We start from the raw sequence: 18,394 nt of genomic DNA on the forward strand, positions 1-18,394 counted from the left end.
ATTTATATTAACTACTAATATTAACTTGTTAGCACTCTTTCATATAGTGTGAGTCTTCAGTCTGAAAATGCAGTGTATTAACAAACCAAGAGACAGCTTGGCCTGGCACATGCTTCCATTTCGAAGCTTATGAAAAATGCATCGTCTCATCTCCAGTTGTATCTTTGTGTGGAGAAAGTCAGGAAGGAAAATATCAAGTCGTTCTATATTGTCCAAGAGGAGAGAAAGACAGAACTATGCTTTGCTTCTGCTCTAGCATTGGCTAGGTCGCTATTGAACCAACGACTACCATAAAGTTGAGTCTGAGTATGTGAATAAAGGACGATGGGGGGGAAAAAAACACGATAAAAAATAGCTTAATCTTAGACTATGATTTGAAATTGGAAATTAAATATCAATGCCAACTAGCCACCTCTAGTATTGTGAGAACCTGTGACTCCAAGAGGTGTTAAATGCTTTTTCAACCATGGTTACCAATAACTACATTGAATACCATTTGAAAAAAATGATCCGTGTCAGAATAGTCTAACCTTGAAGTACCCACAACACTGTGAGACTATGAAATACCCACAACACTGTGAGACTATGAAATACCCACAACATTTCCATTCCAAAATGTGTGCTTTTACAAGAAATGAATACTCGAGCAAAAAACGGAATGTTTAAAATGTTATAATATAGCCTGTGATATGTGTGTGTGTGCGCGCGCGCGCATGTGTGTAGGTACATGTTTGTGTATTGTCTGCGTTTGTGTCTATGTTGGTGTTGTGCCTGTCTGTGTGCACGCGCACAAGCACAATTGTGTCTGTCTAAATTCAGTCTTCTCATTTCCAGACCTAGTTCCCTCTACCCTTTTCATTAGTCGAGGCTATGATCAAAAGAGCTAAAACTCACTTTTACACATCACTCACATGCCTGTGAAATATCAGGCCAGGGCCCACAATACCCTACTCTCCTGGAATTAGTGGGAATACCCACAGGGGCCAATTTAATGGTGTGTGAATTTCATAGGAAGATTTGGCAAAAAGAAGGAGGCTGGCTACACGTGGAAAACTACTTCTTAAATGTACCTGTAGGCCCAGACGGCTGAAGAAAATAGACTGTTTCTATCAGTCATTGTTGCACACTTCAAGGTAGGCTATGCATTTAGATTACGATAGGTTACATGCATATGGGTAATGTATTTGATGCATACATATTCAAGATACTAGAGTATTGCCACGAGTATGACTGTGCACTACTGAATATAATATACTATGTCTAACGTATGACAATTTATGACAATTTATAACTTGCTCACTTTACTGGCCTTCCTTCCGTGTGACTATTATGTTGAATACACTTACTGGAATTAAACAGATTATTAATTTGACCTTTTTTTTTTGTTGCTCAGGCTAGGGCCCTCTTTGATCCAAGCCTTCCTTTGATGTCTGCAAATAAATTGGTTTATGAAATCCCTCCAAATTGGGACACTTTCCAAACTGCTTTGTATGGCTTTTAAATTCATATGCTATGAATAGCATTTAAGTGTCTTGGTGGAGTTGGGGCACTTTAGACCCTGTGGAACAGGACTCGCATTACATTTTGAGGATAGGATACACCTGAATGGGAAATGGGCAGGTGACATATAGTTAGAGGACTCCTCTTTGTATTGTGCCATTATAGCGTCTGTGAGAGCACCTGCAGAGCCATTGAGGCCATCTCCATTTTGAAGTTGTAAGTGTTCTTCTTCTTCTGTTTGAAAAAAGCATAAAGCTAATATTGGTGACTTAACCGCCACCTGCATTGCTGGAGTCATGAACCAAATCCTGCGTGTCATTCATTTATTGTGGTCACTATATGTCGGTGATATAGCTTAAAGCCGTTTACAAACCATGCAACCAATTGGCCCCAGGTTCGAATTCACAACTTTGATTCATCTGTTTTCTATGCCCTCATATTTAGCCTCACATTGAAGTGTTTTACCAGTTTATTTTTTAGGACAATCATGGGTACAAGAACAAAAAACAATTTGAAATTAACATTTGCATGAATGAGTTTTATTGACAAATGTCAAAGAACAAATAATTATTGCCGCGCAAAAAAAGAATGCTGTAAGTACAGAAATTGTTTGCTCAGTGGGAAATTAATATCCAACTAGTCAGTGACAACTGTGTGGAGTTTGGAATTTGTGACAGCAACTATGTGAGCTTATTTCAGTATTATAGACACTATGTCCTGGGATTTCCTACGATCTTCTATGTAGACGACCCTGACCTTCTAACGACTGTTGTGTGGCTTGTGAGCATCATAGAGCAAAACATTACATTTGCGTTGTTTCGCGAGAGTCAAAGCTTTTCATAGCGGGTTTATAATACTTTGTACCTCAAACCGTTTTCGAGAGTCACACCCTTGTCTCACAAACACATCTCCAGTACAACTGTCCAAACCAAGACGTTTTTACACCAACTTTAGCATCCCGCTAACTTTTTGCTGCCCTTCCTTTATATCTGAAACGTATTGCAGGCGACAAAGGCCTGTACTTTTATTTCCTAGTCATTATTGCCATAATGTATTTAAATGTCCCGCCAACCCCTCAGTATAAACGTTACCTTACATCTTACCATCTTTGGCAATTGGCACAAATGAAATCATAGTCTGGTCCAAATGGAAACATTACTTGCTCTATTTTGTGGACAAGACATGTCAATCAAGCAAGCCGGGCAACTAAAAGCAACTTTCTCTAGACAATGACTTGGTTTGTTGCTAACATTAGCTAGCTGTTTGCTCTCTCCAACATTTTGAGTTGAACTGTAGCCACCTTTTTAATTCACCATAGCATGAAAATCAACACATTATAGTACAAATGGTTTTACAAGTATGGCGAGCTTCTAACTGACTGAACTTACTAATTGTGAAGGTGAAGAAATGGAAGCAGTACATTGAAAGCAGCATTTCTGTCGGATTTAGAGCTTGCTCTCTCACATCAGGTTAACACGACAACGATCGCAACAACAGAGTCAAAGTTGAATGTCTCTTGCTCAGTTGTGGCAAGCAATGGCGGTATAAAAGGTGAATGTCGACAAGAATGTGGAAAATATTTGGCTGTTTGAAAGGGGACCATATAAACATTGCCCAATTATTTGTTCTGTCAACATACCGCAAATCTTATGTCAATAAGGTATACTTCAGCCTCCGTCAATCGCACAGGCTAATGGTGGAAGAAATAGACGAATCCAATGCAAAAAAACAGAAGTCTGTAGCAAACACACAATGTTTAAAAGGGGTTAGAAGCACTAAATGATGCCGGCGTGAGTGTGGGACTCAAGAGGTTGAAGAAGACAATGCTCTGATCATTGGCTGATCGCTTCCAACCCATCCTCACCCAGTTGACTACTTTAAAATGGTGGAAGCCCTCAATGGCAATGTCCATGCAAAACTGAGTATATCCATGATGACTTCCTCAACATTCTCTATGGTTCTCACACCATTCTCTATTATTCTCTATCATTCTCATAACTCTCTATCATTCTCTATGGTGCGTGGGTGGCACAAGTTGATGATGTCAAAGCATAGAGTTGGACATAGGGCACACCTATGCATCTTGCTATAGAGGCGTCTGTGACAGCATGGCCAGTGCCCTCTATCCAACTCGATGCGTTACATATGTGTGTGTGTGCAGTCAGCGCATGTTGATGATGCCACATCACTCACGTGCATGGCCAGGATGCTGCGGGGGATGAGTTCTCGGTTCTGCCGGATGGTGAAGTGCCAGGTCTTGATCCTCATGAGGTCGTCAAAGGCAAATTCAAGAATCAGGCGGCCCTCTGTGCATACCTGTCCCAACAACAAAGCCGGGGTAACACTTTCTTAGAAGGGCGTACCCAGAAGACATGCGTAACACCTTCCTGAGACCAAAGCATGACACATTTATGAGTGCTGCAGTAATCATTCATAACAACCTTTGTAACAAATGTAGGCCTACTCAGCTTCATTCAACATAGGTTTTCAAGATCACTTAGTACACAGTAGGCTACAGTTTACGTCACCTTTGACATCATTCCCCTATACTAATGTACAGTGCATTCAGAAAGTATTCAGACCCTTTCACTTTTTCCCCATTTTGTTACATTTACAGCCTTATTCTAAAATGGATTAAACATTCCCTCATCAATCTACACACAATACCCCGTAATGACAAACCAAAAACGAATTTTTTTAAATTTTTTTTATAGCAAATTTATTACAAATAAAAAACAGCAATACCTTATTTACATAAGTAATGCACAGTATTTATTTCACTATCAGACATTTTTAATTTGCTGGCATGCGGACGTCTGTTTATTGGGTAATCACAACAGGGATCGATTTTTATGAGCAAGGAATGATTTTCATAAAACTCAGCATGTCCTTCAGTTTCAAATTTGTTCAAGTTGTTTGGAATTGGGCAGACTATTATTTACTCTGTCCTTATTCAGCAGGTCTGTCCTTGTTCCTCTCATCCCTCACACACTCTTGAAGATGACGTTGAGAGGAGTGTCTTTACGGCAGAGACAAAATAAGTTTGGGTCAGAGAGAGTTGCCAATTAAGAGACAGAGAAATAATGAGAGAGGGAGAGTGTGCAAGAGAGAGAGAGAGAGAGAGAGAGAGAGCGCAAGCGAAAGAGAGACAGTATGAGTGAGAGAGGGGGAAAAAAACACATTCGCCCCTTTAGCCGAATTCAGTGTTGTAGGGGCCCTTGCAGTTCCCGATGTTTCGTTGCTGTGGCAACCGGAGGGAGGGAGAGAGCGGGCAGCAAAAAAAAAAGAAATCAGCTGATTAGTTGGCATGGCAACCGAAAAGATGTAATCCCACCAGACACACTCTAATCAATGCCCCCAGCACAGATGGTCTCTAGAGGATCAACAAGAAAGAGGCTGGCGGGCATACAGGCCTGGTCACGTGGTATCACTCCGCAACCCTGGAAAAAAATGAAAAAGTAGAGAAAAAGGGATTTTTTTCCCCCCCCCTCTGCTATCTCCTACCATTGAATATATGATTTAACCCATTCTGGTAATGTAGTTTAGTCTATGCTACTTGGCTACAATGTGAGGATGTTTCTCTATGCAGCATGTACTGTCTGGATTTTGTAGTCATGAGTTATTCTGGCCATTGAGATGACATTACGGAACTACTTTCTGATAGTTATCAAGATAGTCATTGGATATCTAACAATGTGGTTGTCTTTAGATCTGTGCAGATTAGACAGAATAAATATTTGAAAATAATCCTAACTGTTTAATGGACAATGGAAAGGGTTTTCGTTCTAGTTTGATTATGATTCCAACTGCTTCTTAGACGAGTGCACTCTGGCCACAGGGCAAAAGTACGAGTTTAACAATACTGGCTACAGATGTATTAACACGAAGACCTACACATGCTAAAATATATATTTTTTGTACATTGTGAAACATTCTATTCGGAAACTCCATGAAGCGTTATCACGGAGTTAAACAGAATATAAAGGGACCCATAAATGTACAGAAATATTGTCCAGAAAAAAAAATACATTTTATCATATGTGTACTGTACACTATCGGTCAAAGTCTTAGAACACCTACTCATTCAAGGGTTTTTCTGTATTTTTACTATTTTTACTATTTTTACTATTGTAGAATAATAGCGAAGACATCAAAACTATGAAATAACAAATATGGAATCATGTAGTAATAAATCAAAATATACAATATGTTATATTTTAGATTCTTCAAAGTAGCCACCCTTTGCCTTGATGACAGCCTTACACACTCTTGACATTCTCTCTACCAGATTTACCTGGAATGCTATTCCAACAGTCTTGAAGGAGTTCCCACATATGCTGAGCACTTGTTGGGTGCTTTTCCTTTACTCTGCGGTCCGACTCATCCCAAACCATCTCAATTTGGTTGAGGTCGGGTGATTGTGGAGGCCAGGTCATCTGATATAGCACTCCCATCACTCTCCTTCTTGGTCAAATAGCCCTTAAACAGCTTGGAGGTGTGTTGGGTCATTGTCCTGTTGAAAAACAAATAATAGTCCCACTAACCCCAAACTAGATGGGATGGCGTATCGCTGCAGAATGCTGTGGTAGCCATGCTGGTTAAGTATTCCTTGAATTCTAAATAAATCACCAGCAAAGCACCCACATACCATAACACATCCTCCTCCATGCTTTACATTTGGAAATACACATGCGGAGATCATCTCACAAAGACCCAGCAGTTGGAACCAAAAATCGCCAATTTGGACTCCAGACCAAAGGACACATTTCTACCGGTCTAATGTCCATTGCTCATGTTTCTTGGCCCAAGCAAGTCTGTTCTCCTTATTCGTATCCTTTAGTAGTATTTTCTTTGCAGCAATTCGACCATGAATGCCTGATTCACACAGTCTCCCCTGAACAGTTGATGTTGAGATGTGTTTGTTATTTCAACTCTGTGAAGCTCTAATCCTTGTAATTATTTGGGCTGCAATTTCTGAGGCTGGTAACTCGAATGAACTTATCCTTGTAACGATCTTCATCTTCATCGGATGAGGAGTAGGAAGGATCGGACCAAAACGCAGCGTGGTAAGTGTCCATGATTATTTATTATAACAGACCACGAAAATACAAAATAAAAAAGTGAATGTAAGAAATGAAAATCGAAACAGTCCTGAAAGGTGAGAACACAAAACAGGAAACAACTACCCACAAACACCAGGTGGGAAAAGGCTAGCTAAGTATGGTTCTCAATCATAGACAATGATAGACAGTTGCCTCTGATTGGGAACCATACCAGGCCAAGCACATAGAAAAGAAAACACAGAAAAACAACATAGAATGCCCACCCCAACTCAAGCCCTGACCAAACCAAAATAGAGACATAAAAAAGGAACTACGGTCAGGGCGTGACAATCCTCTGCAGCAGAGGTAACTCTGGGTCTTCCATTCCTTGTGCGGTCCTCATGAGAGCGAGTTTCATCACAGCGCTTGATGGTTTTTGCAACTACACTTGAAGAAACTTTCAAAGTTCTTGAAATGTTCCATATTGACTGACCTTCATGTCTTAAAGTAATGATGGACTGTCATTTCTCTTATTTGAGCTGTCCATAATATGGACTTGGTATTTTACCAAATAGGGCTATATTCTGTATCCCCCCTACTGATTGGCTCAAACGCATGAACATTTAAGAAGGCACACCTGTTAATTGAAATGCATTCCAGGTGACTACCTCATGAAGCTGGTTGAGAGAATGCCAAGAGTGTGCAAAGCTGTCATCAAGGCAAAGGGTGGCTATTTGAAGAAATATATTTTGATTTTTTTAAACACTTTTTTGATTGCTACATGATTCCATATGTGTTATTTCATAGTTTTGATGTCTTCACTATTATTCTACATTGTAGAAAATAGTAAAAATAAAGAAAAAACCTTGGATGAGTAGGTGTTCTAAAACTTTTCACGGGTAGTGTATATAAACTGTACAGCCAAAATTCAGCCAAAATTTGTCGTAGCAACTACACCATAGTGACGTTTCTTTATTGGTTGGCTAAAATGGATTGTTATTCAAAATCATTACCAATAAAATGGCTTTACAAAACCTTTACTCTTACAATAGTACACTTCATGGGACTGTATGAAAGGTACAGGCAACTGATGAAAATGGTTGTGAATACAAACAGTGGTCATAAAAAGGTAAGGCCCCTTGGAGAGTCCCAATTGATTTAAGAAGCCTGTAATAAATCTTCTCCACATTTGCTTGGCTAAGGGATCTGAGTCACATATTCTGGGAGGAGAGAGTAAAACAGCATCACAAGCTTGCTCAAGAGACACCATTCTCTACTGTATAAGGTGCTACATAATAGATTAGGTTCAATATATAAATATATTTAAATATACACATTCATTATAAATAAGGGTGTAATGTAGCATTAATAATACATTTGTAACATATAGTAACATTATAAAACATCATCATAAACATTCATTATGTATTAGTCTGTAATCGGATGGCTTGGGGTTAAACACCCCCAGGGTTAACCCCCCCCCCCTCCTGTAATTCTCACAGAAACCACTTAATGTCACCAAAACATTTCCAACATTTTCCCTGGATGCCACTAGTCTTGCTCAACCAAACATGTCATCTGTCTCATCTTAACGCTTTAAGTCACCCCAACAAAACGATTTAGAGGTACATTGATTTAATATTTTGTGCTTTAGAAAAATGTAAATATATAACTTAACGGAGTTACATCTATAAATGTTTATATATATATATATATATATATATATATATATATATATATATATATATATATATATATATATATATATATATATATATACTCCAGTAGGGGAGCCTAAAGATAAATAATTCACTTGGATATGTATAGGAGGTTTTGCCCCAAACATACTCACTTTAAATTGTACTACTTTATTAAAAACTGATGACCATTTTTCTCTCTAACCAAGTGGATTATTTATCTTTAGGCTAAAAATGGTCATCCGTTTTTAATAAAGTAGTACAATTTAAAGTGAGTATGTTTGGGGCAAAACCTCCTGGGCAATCAATGCAAGTCAATGGTACCTATATTAGCATTTTCAAATCAAGTCCAAATCATCTATAAGTATCCTCTTTGAGTTACACAATCCATTTTGAGATGCAGTAATTTAATGATGATTTGAACAGGAAGGATGAAAATGACAAGAGGGGCCATACATCAAAATGTCATTATATTGAAGATATTAATAGTGCGATGTGCAATGTCATTTTGATAGTGGGGCAAAAACACAACCCTTTCTATAGTTTCTGTTTTTATTAAATAACAAAAATATATATAATTCTGCCCACTTATTTCCCTTCAAAATGTGTTTTCCTATGGATAGCCTGTGTGCACATATCTAAATCTTACCAAACTTAGCTTTTTGTTGTTGTTGTCAGAAAATAGATATTTCCCTTAAGGGGGGATACATTCTGTAGTCAAGTGTTACCCTATTCATTGTATTAGGCTGTAATATACCATTATTACACTGTTATTACATTCTAATTCATCAACCTTGTCAATTCAATTCAAATTGGCTTTTGCTTAAACAGATCACTCAATAAATGAGAATTAAACAGCGAGAGATAGAATCATTGACTGTCCCCACAGGTAGGGATGGCCCACTGGGCTACAGTTACAAGGGCTTTGGTCCCGATGCTACATCCACAGATCTCCCGTCTGGTTTTTCCATCCCCCACAGGAAGTTCTGGCAATTGGGCTACAGTAACAAGGGTTTTGCCCCAATGCTTCATCCACAGAGCCTAGGTATAGTGGGGCCTGCTGAGTGTTGCATCGAGGTTCTGGGATACCATAGGGGTGCAGCGGGGGGTACCATCGTGCAAAAACCGACACCCTCGCCTCACACGCACACACTTCCACACACGAACACGTACACACACATGTACATGCACACATGCTGGGTTTACACATCCAGATTACTCCCAGCGGGATGGCAGGGGCTTTTCCCTCTGGGATAGGGAAGGAGCCAGGAATGATTTCTCCAGGGATGAGGAATGGGGGGCCGGGGGAAGGAGGGTGGAAGGGTGGAGGTGAGAGAAGAGGGGAACGAGGCAGAGCTCATTGAGATTCAGCGCTCCAGAGCCAGAAGCCTGGATGGGAGCTCCCGGAACGTGCTCTGTTAGTGGAATTTCTTTTAATGAATTAATTTTTCCACTTCCTGATTTTGCTAAAGCTTAAATGGGGCGGTTGAGAGAATATTTTTCATTTACCGTGTTTGTGTGTACTGTTATTGTTCTTCAACTGTTGCAGTTTACATTTTCCTCTCTTCTCATGATACTATGCAAGCTATGGTATACCCCTAACATGGTGACTAGGTTTTATGATAACACTGCATTGTGGGTAATTTTATGGAGGTAAATTGTGTGTGTGCTTCACTGCAGTGTTCATTCATGGAACAAGGAATCCCTGTAGCTATCTTCACTAGCATGAGCCTCACTTTAAATTCAAAAAACAGTCTGCAGAACCAGATTCCAACACAGTTGACCATCTGAATAGTGCTGCTAGATACTCCTTTTAAGAGCCTCACCCACCATACTTTTACTCTCTTCAGCTTTGTGGAAAATAATTTAATAAATGTAAAAAACTGTCATGGATACGAAACAAATCATTTGAATTTGATAGTAAATTAAATAAAATCTCATAAGATCTTGGTGTTTTGGTAAGTCACAATGACAGCCTTGCATTTATTGCTCGGGTTACGATCTTACCTTTGTAAACATTGGTTTACCGTGCTGAGTGACCATGGTACACTGATCACAGTCCACAGTGATGCAGGAGTTGTGGAAGGACTCCTTGGAGTGTTTGAGGATGTAGTACAGGTCAGTGACGCCGCCCTCAAACACTGTGCTGAAGTAGCGCGGGATGAGCGTTCGTCCGATAGCTGAGAAAGAAGGGGGGAAAAGAGCAGGGAAGTTATTAATAATTGAAATATGGGACTAAAGTAGTGAAGGGTGAGTGTATGTCCAATTTAAAACAGGGAAAACAGAGTAAAAATACATAATTCACTCATTAAACTTCTTAGTTACTGGGATTGATTTGACAACATCCGGTGAAATGGCAGAGCGCCAAATTCAAATGAAATTATTTGAAATATTTAACTTTCATACAATCACAAGTGCAATACACCAAAATAAAGCTTTACTTCTTGTTAATCCAGCCACCGTGTCAGATTTCAAAAAGGCTTTACGGCGAAAGCAAACCATGCTATTATCTGAGGATAGCACCCCATCAAACAAACACAGACAATCAATCATATTTCATCCCGCCAGGCGCGACACAAAATTCAGAAATAACAATATAATTAATGCCTTACCTTTGAAGAGTTTCTTCTGTTGGCACTCCAATATGTCCCATAAACATCACAAATGGTCCTTTTGTTCGATTAATTCCGTCATTATATCTCCAAAATGTCCATTTATTTGGCGCGTTTGATCCAGAAAAACACCGGTTCCAACTCGCGCAACATGACTACAAAATATCTAATAAGTTACCTGTAACCTTTGTCCAAACATTTCAAACAACTTTCCTAATAAAACTTTAGGTATTTTTTAACGTAAATAATCGATAAAATTTAAGATGGGATAAACTGCGTTCAATAGCGGATAATAGCGAGTTTTCAGGTCGTGCGCCCCTTTTCAGGTCATGCGCCCCTAACAAACAGTACACTAGACTCGACCCTCATTCTGAACAGCCCTACTTCATCATTACACAAAGGAAAAACATCAACCAATTTCTAAAGACTGACATCCAGTGGAAGCGATAGGAACTGCAACCAAGTGCCTTGGAAATCTAGATCCTCATAGAAAACTCATTGAAAAGAGAGTGACCTCAAAAATGATTTTTCCTGGATGGTTAGTCCTTGGGGTTTCGCCTGCCAAATAAGTTATGTTATACTCACAGACATAATTTTAACAGTTTTTAGAAACTTTGGAGTGTTTTCTATCAAAATCGAATTATATGCATATCCTAGCTTCTGGGCCTGAGTAGCTGGCAGTTTACTTTTGGGCAAGCTTTTCATCCGGACGTGAAAATACCGCCCCCTAGCCCGAAGAGGTAATTAATTCATTTGTAGACTCAAGTTTTTACCAAACTAGCCTTTATAGGCTAGTTATGGTCTATTATAATGTGTAGGTATGTGAAGGTACTCGACAAAGACCTACAGTATAGATGGATAGAAAGTTTTACACCATGTATGCTACCCAATTTTAGCCATTACTGATCTGCTTTTCTTTGCTTAATGTGAAGTATCCACACAGTAGAAAGCAAACCATTTGTTTTGCAAAATACAGGCTCCTTCACTTGTTTGCCGGTTTAGTGAGGGAATTATTCCAAGCAAGCAAAGTAAAACTTGGGACAGTCTGGTTTGAAAGTTACAGGAAAGCTGTGAAAGGTTACTAGAGAACGCTAAAAGTACTCAAAGCTGAGGAAAGGCGCAGATTTAGTGTTTGACAAAATCAAGAGAGTGAATGAGAGAGAGAGAGAGAGAGAGAGAGAGAGAGTAGGGGAGGGGAGGGGAAAGTATGCCAGTGTCTTTTGCCCTCAGGCTTTCTCGTTCTTTCTCCTCTTCTCTCTATTCTCTTTCAGCTTGATCTCTGTTTAAATTAATATAACGAATGATACAAAAGGATCATGCTTTAGGATACACTGTGTGACATTATGCAAAAACAGAAAAGATATCTCTTCATCACATTATCAGCTTATGTCGGGGTAGTGTATTTGTAACAAGGGAAGGAGACACTATCAAATCAAATCAAATGGTATTAGTCATATGCGCCGAATAAAACAGGTGTAGACCTTACAAAGGAAAAGCTTACTTACTGTACAAGCCCTTAACCAACAATGCAGTTTAAAAAAATACGAATGAGAATAAGAAATAAAAGTAACAAGTAGTTAAAGAGCAGCAGTAAAATAACAATAGCGAGACTACATACAGGGGGGTACTGGTACAGAGTCAATGTGCAGGGGCACCGGTTTGCTGAGGTAAGTGAGGTAATATGTACATGTAAGTAGACTTATTAAAGTGACTATGAATAGATAATTACAGAGAGTAGGAGCAGCTTAAAACCGGAGCAATGCAAATAGTCTGGGTAGCCATTTGATTAGATGTTCAAGAGTCTTATGCCGTGCGGTAGCAGAGAGAACAGTCTATGACTAAGGTGGCTGGAGTCTTTGACAATTGTTAGGGCCTTTGTTGTTAGGGCAATTGTTAGGGCAATTGTTAGGGCCTCTGACACTGCCTGGTATTGAGGTCCTGGATGGCAGGAAGCTTGGCCACTGTGATGTATTGGGCCATACGCACTACCCTCTGAAGTGCCTTGTGGTCGGATGCTGAGCGGTTGCCATTCCAGGCAGTGATGCAACCAGTGATGCAACCATGCTCTCGATGGTGCAGCTGTAGAACCCTTTGAGGATCTGAGAACCTATGCCAAACTCATTCCTGAGGGGGAATAGCTTTTGTCGTGCCCTATTCACGACTGTCTTGGTGTGCTTCGACCATGTTAGTTTGTTCGTGATGTGGACACCAAGGAACTTGAAGCTCTCAACCTGCTCCACTACAGCCCCGTCGATGACAATGGGGGCATGCTCGGTCCTCCTTTTCCTGTAGTCCACAATCATCTCCTTTGTCTTGATCATGTTGAGGGAGAGGTTGTTGTCCTGGCACCACACGACCAGGTCTCTGACCTCCACCCTATAGGCTGTCTTGTCGTTGTCGGTGATCAGGCCTACCACTGTTGTGTCATCAGGAAACTTAATGATGGTGTTGGAGTCGTGCCTGGCCGTGCAGTCATGAGTCAACAGGGAGTACAGGAGGGGACTGAGCACGCACCACTGAGGGGCCCCTGTGCTGAGGATCAGCGTTGTGGATGTGTTACATACCCTTCCTACCTGGGGGAGGTCCACCCGTCAGGAACTCCAGGATCCAGTTGCAGAGCGAGGTGTTTAGTCCCGGGTCCTTAGCTTATTGATGAGCTTTGAGGGCACTATTGTGTTGACCGCTGAGCTGCAGTCAATGAATAGCATTCTCACATAGGTGTTCCTTTTGTCCAGGTGGGAAAGGGCAGTGTGGAGTGCAATAGATATTGCATCATCTGTGGATCTGTTTGGGCGGTATGCAAATTGGAGTGGGTCTAGGGTTTCTGGGATAATGGTTTTGATGTGAACCATGACCAGCTTTTCAAAGCACTTCATGGCTACAGACGTGAGTTCTACGGGTCAGTAGTTATTTAGGCAGGTTAGTGTTCTTGGGCACAGGGACAATGGTGGTCTGCTTAAAACATGTTGCTATTACAGGGAGAGGTTAAAAATGTCAGTGAAGACACTTGCCAGTTGGTCAGCGCATGCTCGCTTGACATGTCCTGGTAATCCGCCTGGCCCTGCGGCCTTGTGAATGTTGACCTGTTTAAAGGTCTTACTCACATCGGCTGCGGAGAGTGTGACCATACCGTCGTCCGGAACAGCTGGTGCTTTGTGCATGTTTTAGTGTTATTTGCCTCGAAGCGAGCATAGAAGTGGTTTAGCTCGTCTGGTAGGCTCTTGTCACTGGGCAGCTCTTGGCTGTGCTTCCCTTTGTAGTCTGTAATGGTTTGCAAGCCCTGCCATATCTGACGAGTGTCGGAGCCGGTGTAGTATGATTCGATCTTAGTCCTGTATTGACGCTTTGCCTGTTTGATGGTTCGAAGGAGGGCATAGCGGGATTTCTTGCAAGCTTCCGGGTTAGAGTCCTGCTCCTTGAAAGCGGCAGCTCTAGCCTTTAGCACAGTGCGGATGTTGCCTGTAATTATTTAACCAGGCAAGTCAGTTAAGAACACATTTTTATTCACAATGACAGCCTACCGGGGAACAGTGGGTTAACTGCCTTGTTCAGGGGCAGAATGACAGATTTTTACCTTGTCAGGGATTCGATCCAGCAACCTTTTGGTTACTGGTCTAACACTCTAACCACTCGGCTACCTGCCACCCCAAACATTCTGATAGAAATTTGGTAAAACAGATTTAAGATTCCCTGCATTAAAGTTCCCGGCCACTAGGAGCGCCACTTCTGGATGAGCGTTTTCCTGTTTGCTTATGGTGTAATAAGGCTCATTGAGTGCAGTCTTAGTGCCAGCATCGGTCTGTGGTGGTATGTAGACAGCTACGAAAAATACAAATGAAAACTCTCTAGGTAGATAGTGTGGTATACAGCTTGTCATGAGATACTCTACCTCAGGCAAGCAAAACCTTGAGACTTCCTTAGATGTCGTGCACCAGCTGTTGTTTACATAGATGCAAGTCCGCTCCCCCTTTTCTTACCAGACGCCACTGTTCTATCCTGCCGATACAGCATATAACCAGCCAGCTGTATGTCGTATAACCAGCCAGCTGTATGTCGTCGTTCAGCCACACCCCGTGAAGCATAAGATATTACAGTTATTAATGTCCCATTTGTAGTTCAATCTTGCTCGTAGGTCATCGATTCTATTTTCCAGTGATTGCACGTTAGCTAGAAGAATGGAAGGCAAGGGGGGTTCCATCGTCTCTTCATGCAAATGACGGGGATTTGGGTCTGGTCCCAGGAAAGCAGTATGTCTTTCATGTCGGGCTCGTCGGACTCATTAGGAAGGAAAAAAAGCTTCTGCCAGTTCGTGGTGAGTAATCACTGTTTTGATGTCCAGAAGTTATTTTCAGTCATAAAAGACGCTAGCAGCAAGTGGTTAGAGCGTTGGACTCGTAACCGAAAGGTTGCAAGTTTAAATCCTGAGCTGACAAGGTACAAATCTGTTGTTCTGCCCCTGAACAGGCAGTTAACCTACTGTTCCCAGGACATCATTGAAAACAAGAATTTGTTCTTAACTGACTTGCCTAGTTAAATAAAGGTAAAATAAAACGTACAAAATGTTAAAAAATAAGTTACAAACAAACGCAGAAAAACCAACATAAAAACACAGTCCGTTAGGAGCACGTAAAACATCAGCCATCTTCTCCGGCGCCATCAGCCATCTAGTCCTGTTAGAAGAACAGGTTTGTGAGCCCCAGGACCAGCTCTCTCTCCTCTCTCCAATATATCTACAATACCGTGTAAACTGAATTCTTGTTTGGGTTCCGAAGCAGCCGTGGATTGGAAAAACAAAAAAAGACTGTCAAAAAAAGAATAAGAACAATTTCCGCTTTGTGTTATGAATCAAAAGAAGCCACGCACATTGGAAACCCCTGCATCCTACTCTCTCTCCCTCTGAAACAAGCTACATTATCCAGCAAGACTCATGATTCCGAGCAGAAATAATACATTTTAGAGGCAACACACTGTTGGGTGGAATTATGTTCCACTGTTCCCCCGAGGGAGCAAAGCTAGGGAAATAAAACTTCATTTAGAAATGTCCCCCAAAGACAGTAGTGGCTGTGGCTCCCGAGGTTATGACTGCAGAGAGAGAGAGAGAGAGAGAGAGAGAGGAGAGATAGCTGGTCCTGAGGCTCACTCTCTACTACACTGAAGCCTCAGGACCAGAACATCCAATCAATCAGAATGAACCAAATTACCAACTATTTGACCAAGTTTACTGATCAAAATCTTAGAAAAACCCTTGACAAAGTACGGGCTCAATGAGCACAGCCTTGCATTGAGAAGGGTAGACACAGGAAAGCCTGGCTCCCTGTAGAAGAAAGGCTGTGCAACCACCGCAGAACCTGAGACAGAGCTGACTGACAAAATGTTTTTAAAAAATAAAATAATTGACAGTGTAATTTTCCCAAATTTTAAACCCTTAATCAAGGTTTCAAAGACCTCTCTGATGAGAATAGGCTACCCGTCCTGTTGGGGGAGGACGCAGAGAGCTGTGGGTTGGCAGCGCACTACATTGTTGCCTGCCATAAAATGAGGGACAGTGTCTGACAGACCAACCAACCTGCACATGTCCTCTATGCTTATTGTTATTGTTCAATGTCTGGTTATTTTGACCCTTGATTGTTGTTGTTACTGTTGTCCCGTTGACAATATGGATTATTATTATTTTAATTATGTTAATATTATAAATGTATCACTTAATCTCCAAAGTAGGCTTTGACAATATGTACATTGTTATGTCATGCCAATAAAGCAAATTGAATTGAATTGAGAGAGCGAGAGAGAGAGAGAGAGAGAGAGAGAGAGAGAGAGAGAGAGAGAGAGAGAGAGAGAGAGAGAGAGAGAGCATGTTTTTTCAAATTCGATAAAGTCGGGCATGACTAAATAAACACATAAAAAAGGGTGAGCAGTGGAGGGAGGGAGGGAGAGAGAGGTAAAAGAGAGAGATACACAGATATGCTTCTCGCACACCTGACCAACCCATAAGCTTCAGTGGAAGCCTCGCATGAGGAGACTCAGCCAAAAACATATCCCACAAAATAACACTGCACACCCCACCTAAAACACACTGATAGAGTGGGTAATGGCAGGAATGGTAAATATTGTACCATTTCAAGCTCCATAGTCCAGTGTTTCCCCTACATTATTTTCTAGGTGGGGTGCAAAGAGATCCAAAGCATATTGGGGTATTGTGGGGAGGCGGGTGGCAACAGAGCTGGGATGTACACTCTTAGACAAAAAAAAGGTGCTATCTAGAACCTAAAAGGGTTATTTAGCTGTACCTATAGGAGAAACCTTTGAATAACCCTTTTTGGTTCCAGGTAGAACCATTTTTCAGGTATAACCCTTTCCACAGATGGTTATACATGGAACCAAAAAGGGTTATCCTATGGGGACAGCCAAACAACCCTTTTGGAACCCTTTTTTCTAAGAGTGTATGTGTGTCTATGTGTCTATGTGTCTATGTGTCTGTGTGTGTGTGTGTGTGTGTGTGTGTGTGTGTGTGTGTGTGTGTGTGTGTGTGTGTGTGTGTGTGTGTGTGTGTGTGTGTGTGTGTGTGTGTGTGTGTGTGTGTGTGTGTGTGTGTGTGTGTGTGTGTGTGTGTGTGTGTGTGTGTGTGTGTGTGTGTGTGCGTAGGTGCATACGTATTGCTTTTTTGTTACTATTAAAAAGTAATGGGTCAGGGACGTGATGAGTCTTAACGAGCCCCAAGGTTATTCAAATGATTTCCACTTACAATTAACACCACTAGAGTAACAGAAACCTCAAGCTCACAAACAAACATTAATTTGTTTTGAAAATGTCTATCCTTCCCCCTTTCCCCTCACTCTCCCTCCCTCTCTCTCCCTCTCATTCTCTCTCTATCATTCTCTCTCATCTCTCTCTCGTCCCCATCTCTTTTTTTTTTACCACCAAGTTGATTGGCCCATCTTCAGACGCGGGCACTCGAGAGATAGGATTAACCGCCACTTGTTTGGGTGAACACGACGCGCAACATATGCCTCTCAAGTAATGTGTACCCAAACATGCAATTTACAAACAATTAACGCTGTGTTAATTAACCACATTAATTCATGCCACTTTGTGGAATTGTTCCCCTTGCGAGTCCCTAGGACCGCTGCCAGGAGCCCGAGCCAAAAAGACGTGTGAGAAACAGTTTGGGCTCCGAGCAGAACGGGGGGTTTCTCGAGGAAAGGGGCCGCTGTCTGCCTTTCCACTAGTTTTCTAGTGAGTGAGTGCACACACACACACACCCACAAGTATGCATATAAGTGTGGATGTGTGTGTGTGTGTGGGAGGGGAGGGGGGTTGAGGGTGTGCGTGTGTGGTGGGGGAGGGGGGGATGAGGGTGTGCTGTATGTGTGTCCATAGGTTTGCGTGTATGTGTGTCTGTGGGTGTATGTTGGTGAGAGGGATGTGTGGAAGGTTGTGAGAGGGATGGTGGTTAGAGGAAAGGAGAAAGGCAATATCCACTGTGCAACATATAACGAGGCACAGAGGGACTGTAGTAGGAGCATGCTATATGCCCAGGAATTCA

General features: G+C 41.4%; 1 protein-coding gene across 6 annotated transcripts in view; it reads right to left on the reverse strand.

Annotated features, from left to right (window-relative positions):
- Window positions 1-18,394, reverse strand: part of LOC112255707 (LIM domain-binding protein 2) — an 82,872-nt gene that overhangs the window by 19,948 nt on the left and 44,530 nt on the right. For all 6 annotated transcript variants that reach the window (XM_042325625.1, XM_042325624.1, XM_042325623.1 and 3 more), the window contains exons 3-4: window positions 10,247-10,419; window positions 3,694-3,816 (exon numbers count right to left, since the gene is read on the reverse strand). In XM_042325625.1, the coding sequence (XP_042181559.1) occupies window positions 3,694-3,816; window positions 10,247-10,419 (296 nt within the window). The remainder of the gene's footprint in view (window positions 1-3,693; window positions 3,817-10,246; window positions 10,420-18,394) is intronic.

Source organism: Oncorhynchus tshawytscha, linkage group LG08, assembly GCF_018296145.1.
Source record: "Oncorhynchus tshawytscha isolate Ot180627B linkage group LG08, Otsh_v2.0, whole genome shotgun sequence".
Classification (NCBI taxonomy): domain Eukaryota; kingdom Metazoa; phylum Chordata; class Actinopteri; order Salmoniformes; family Salmonidae; genus Oncorhynchus; species Oncorhynchus tshawytscha.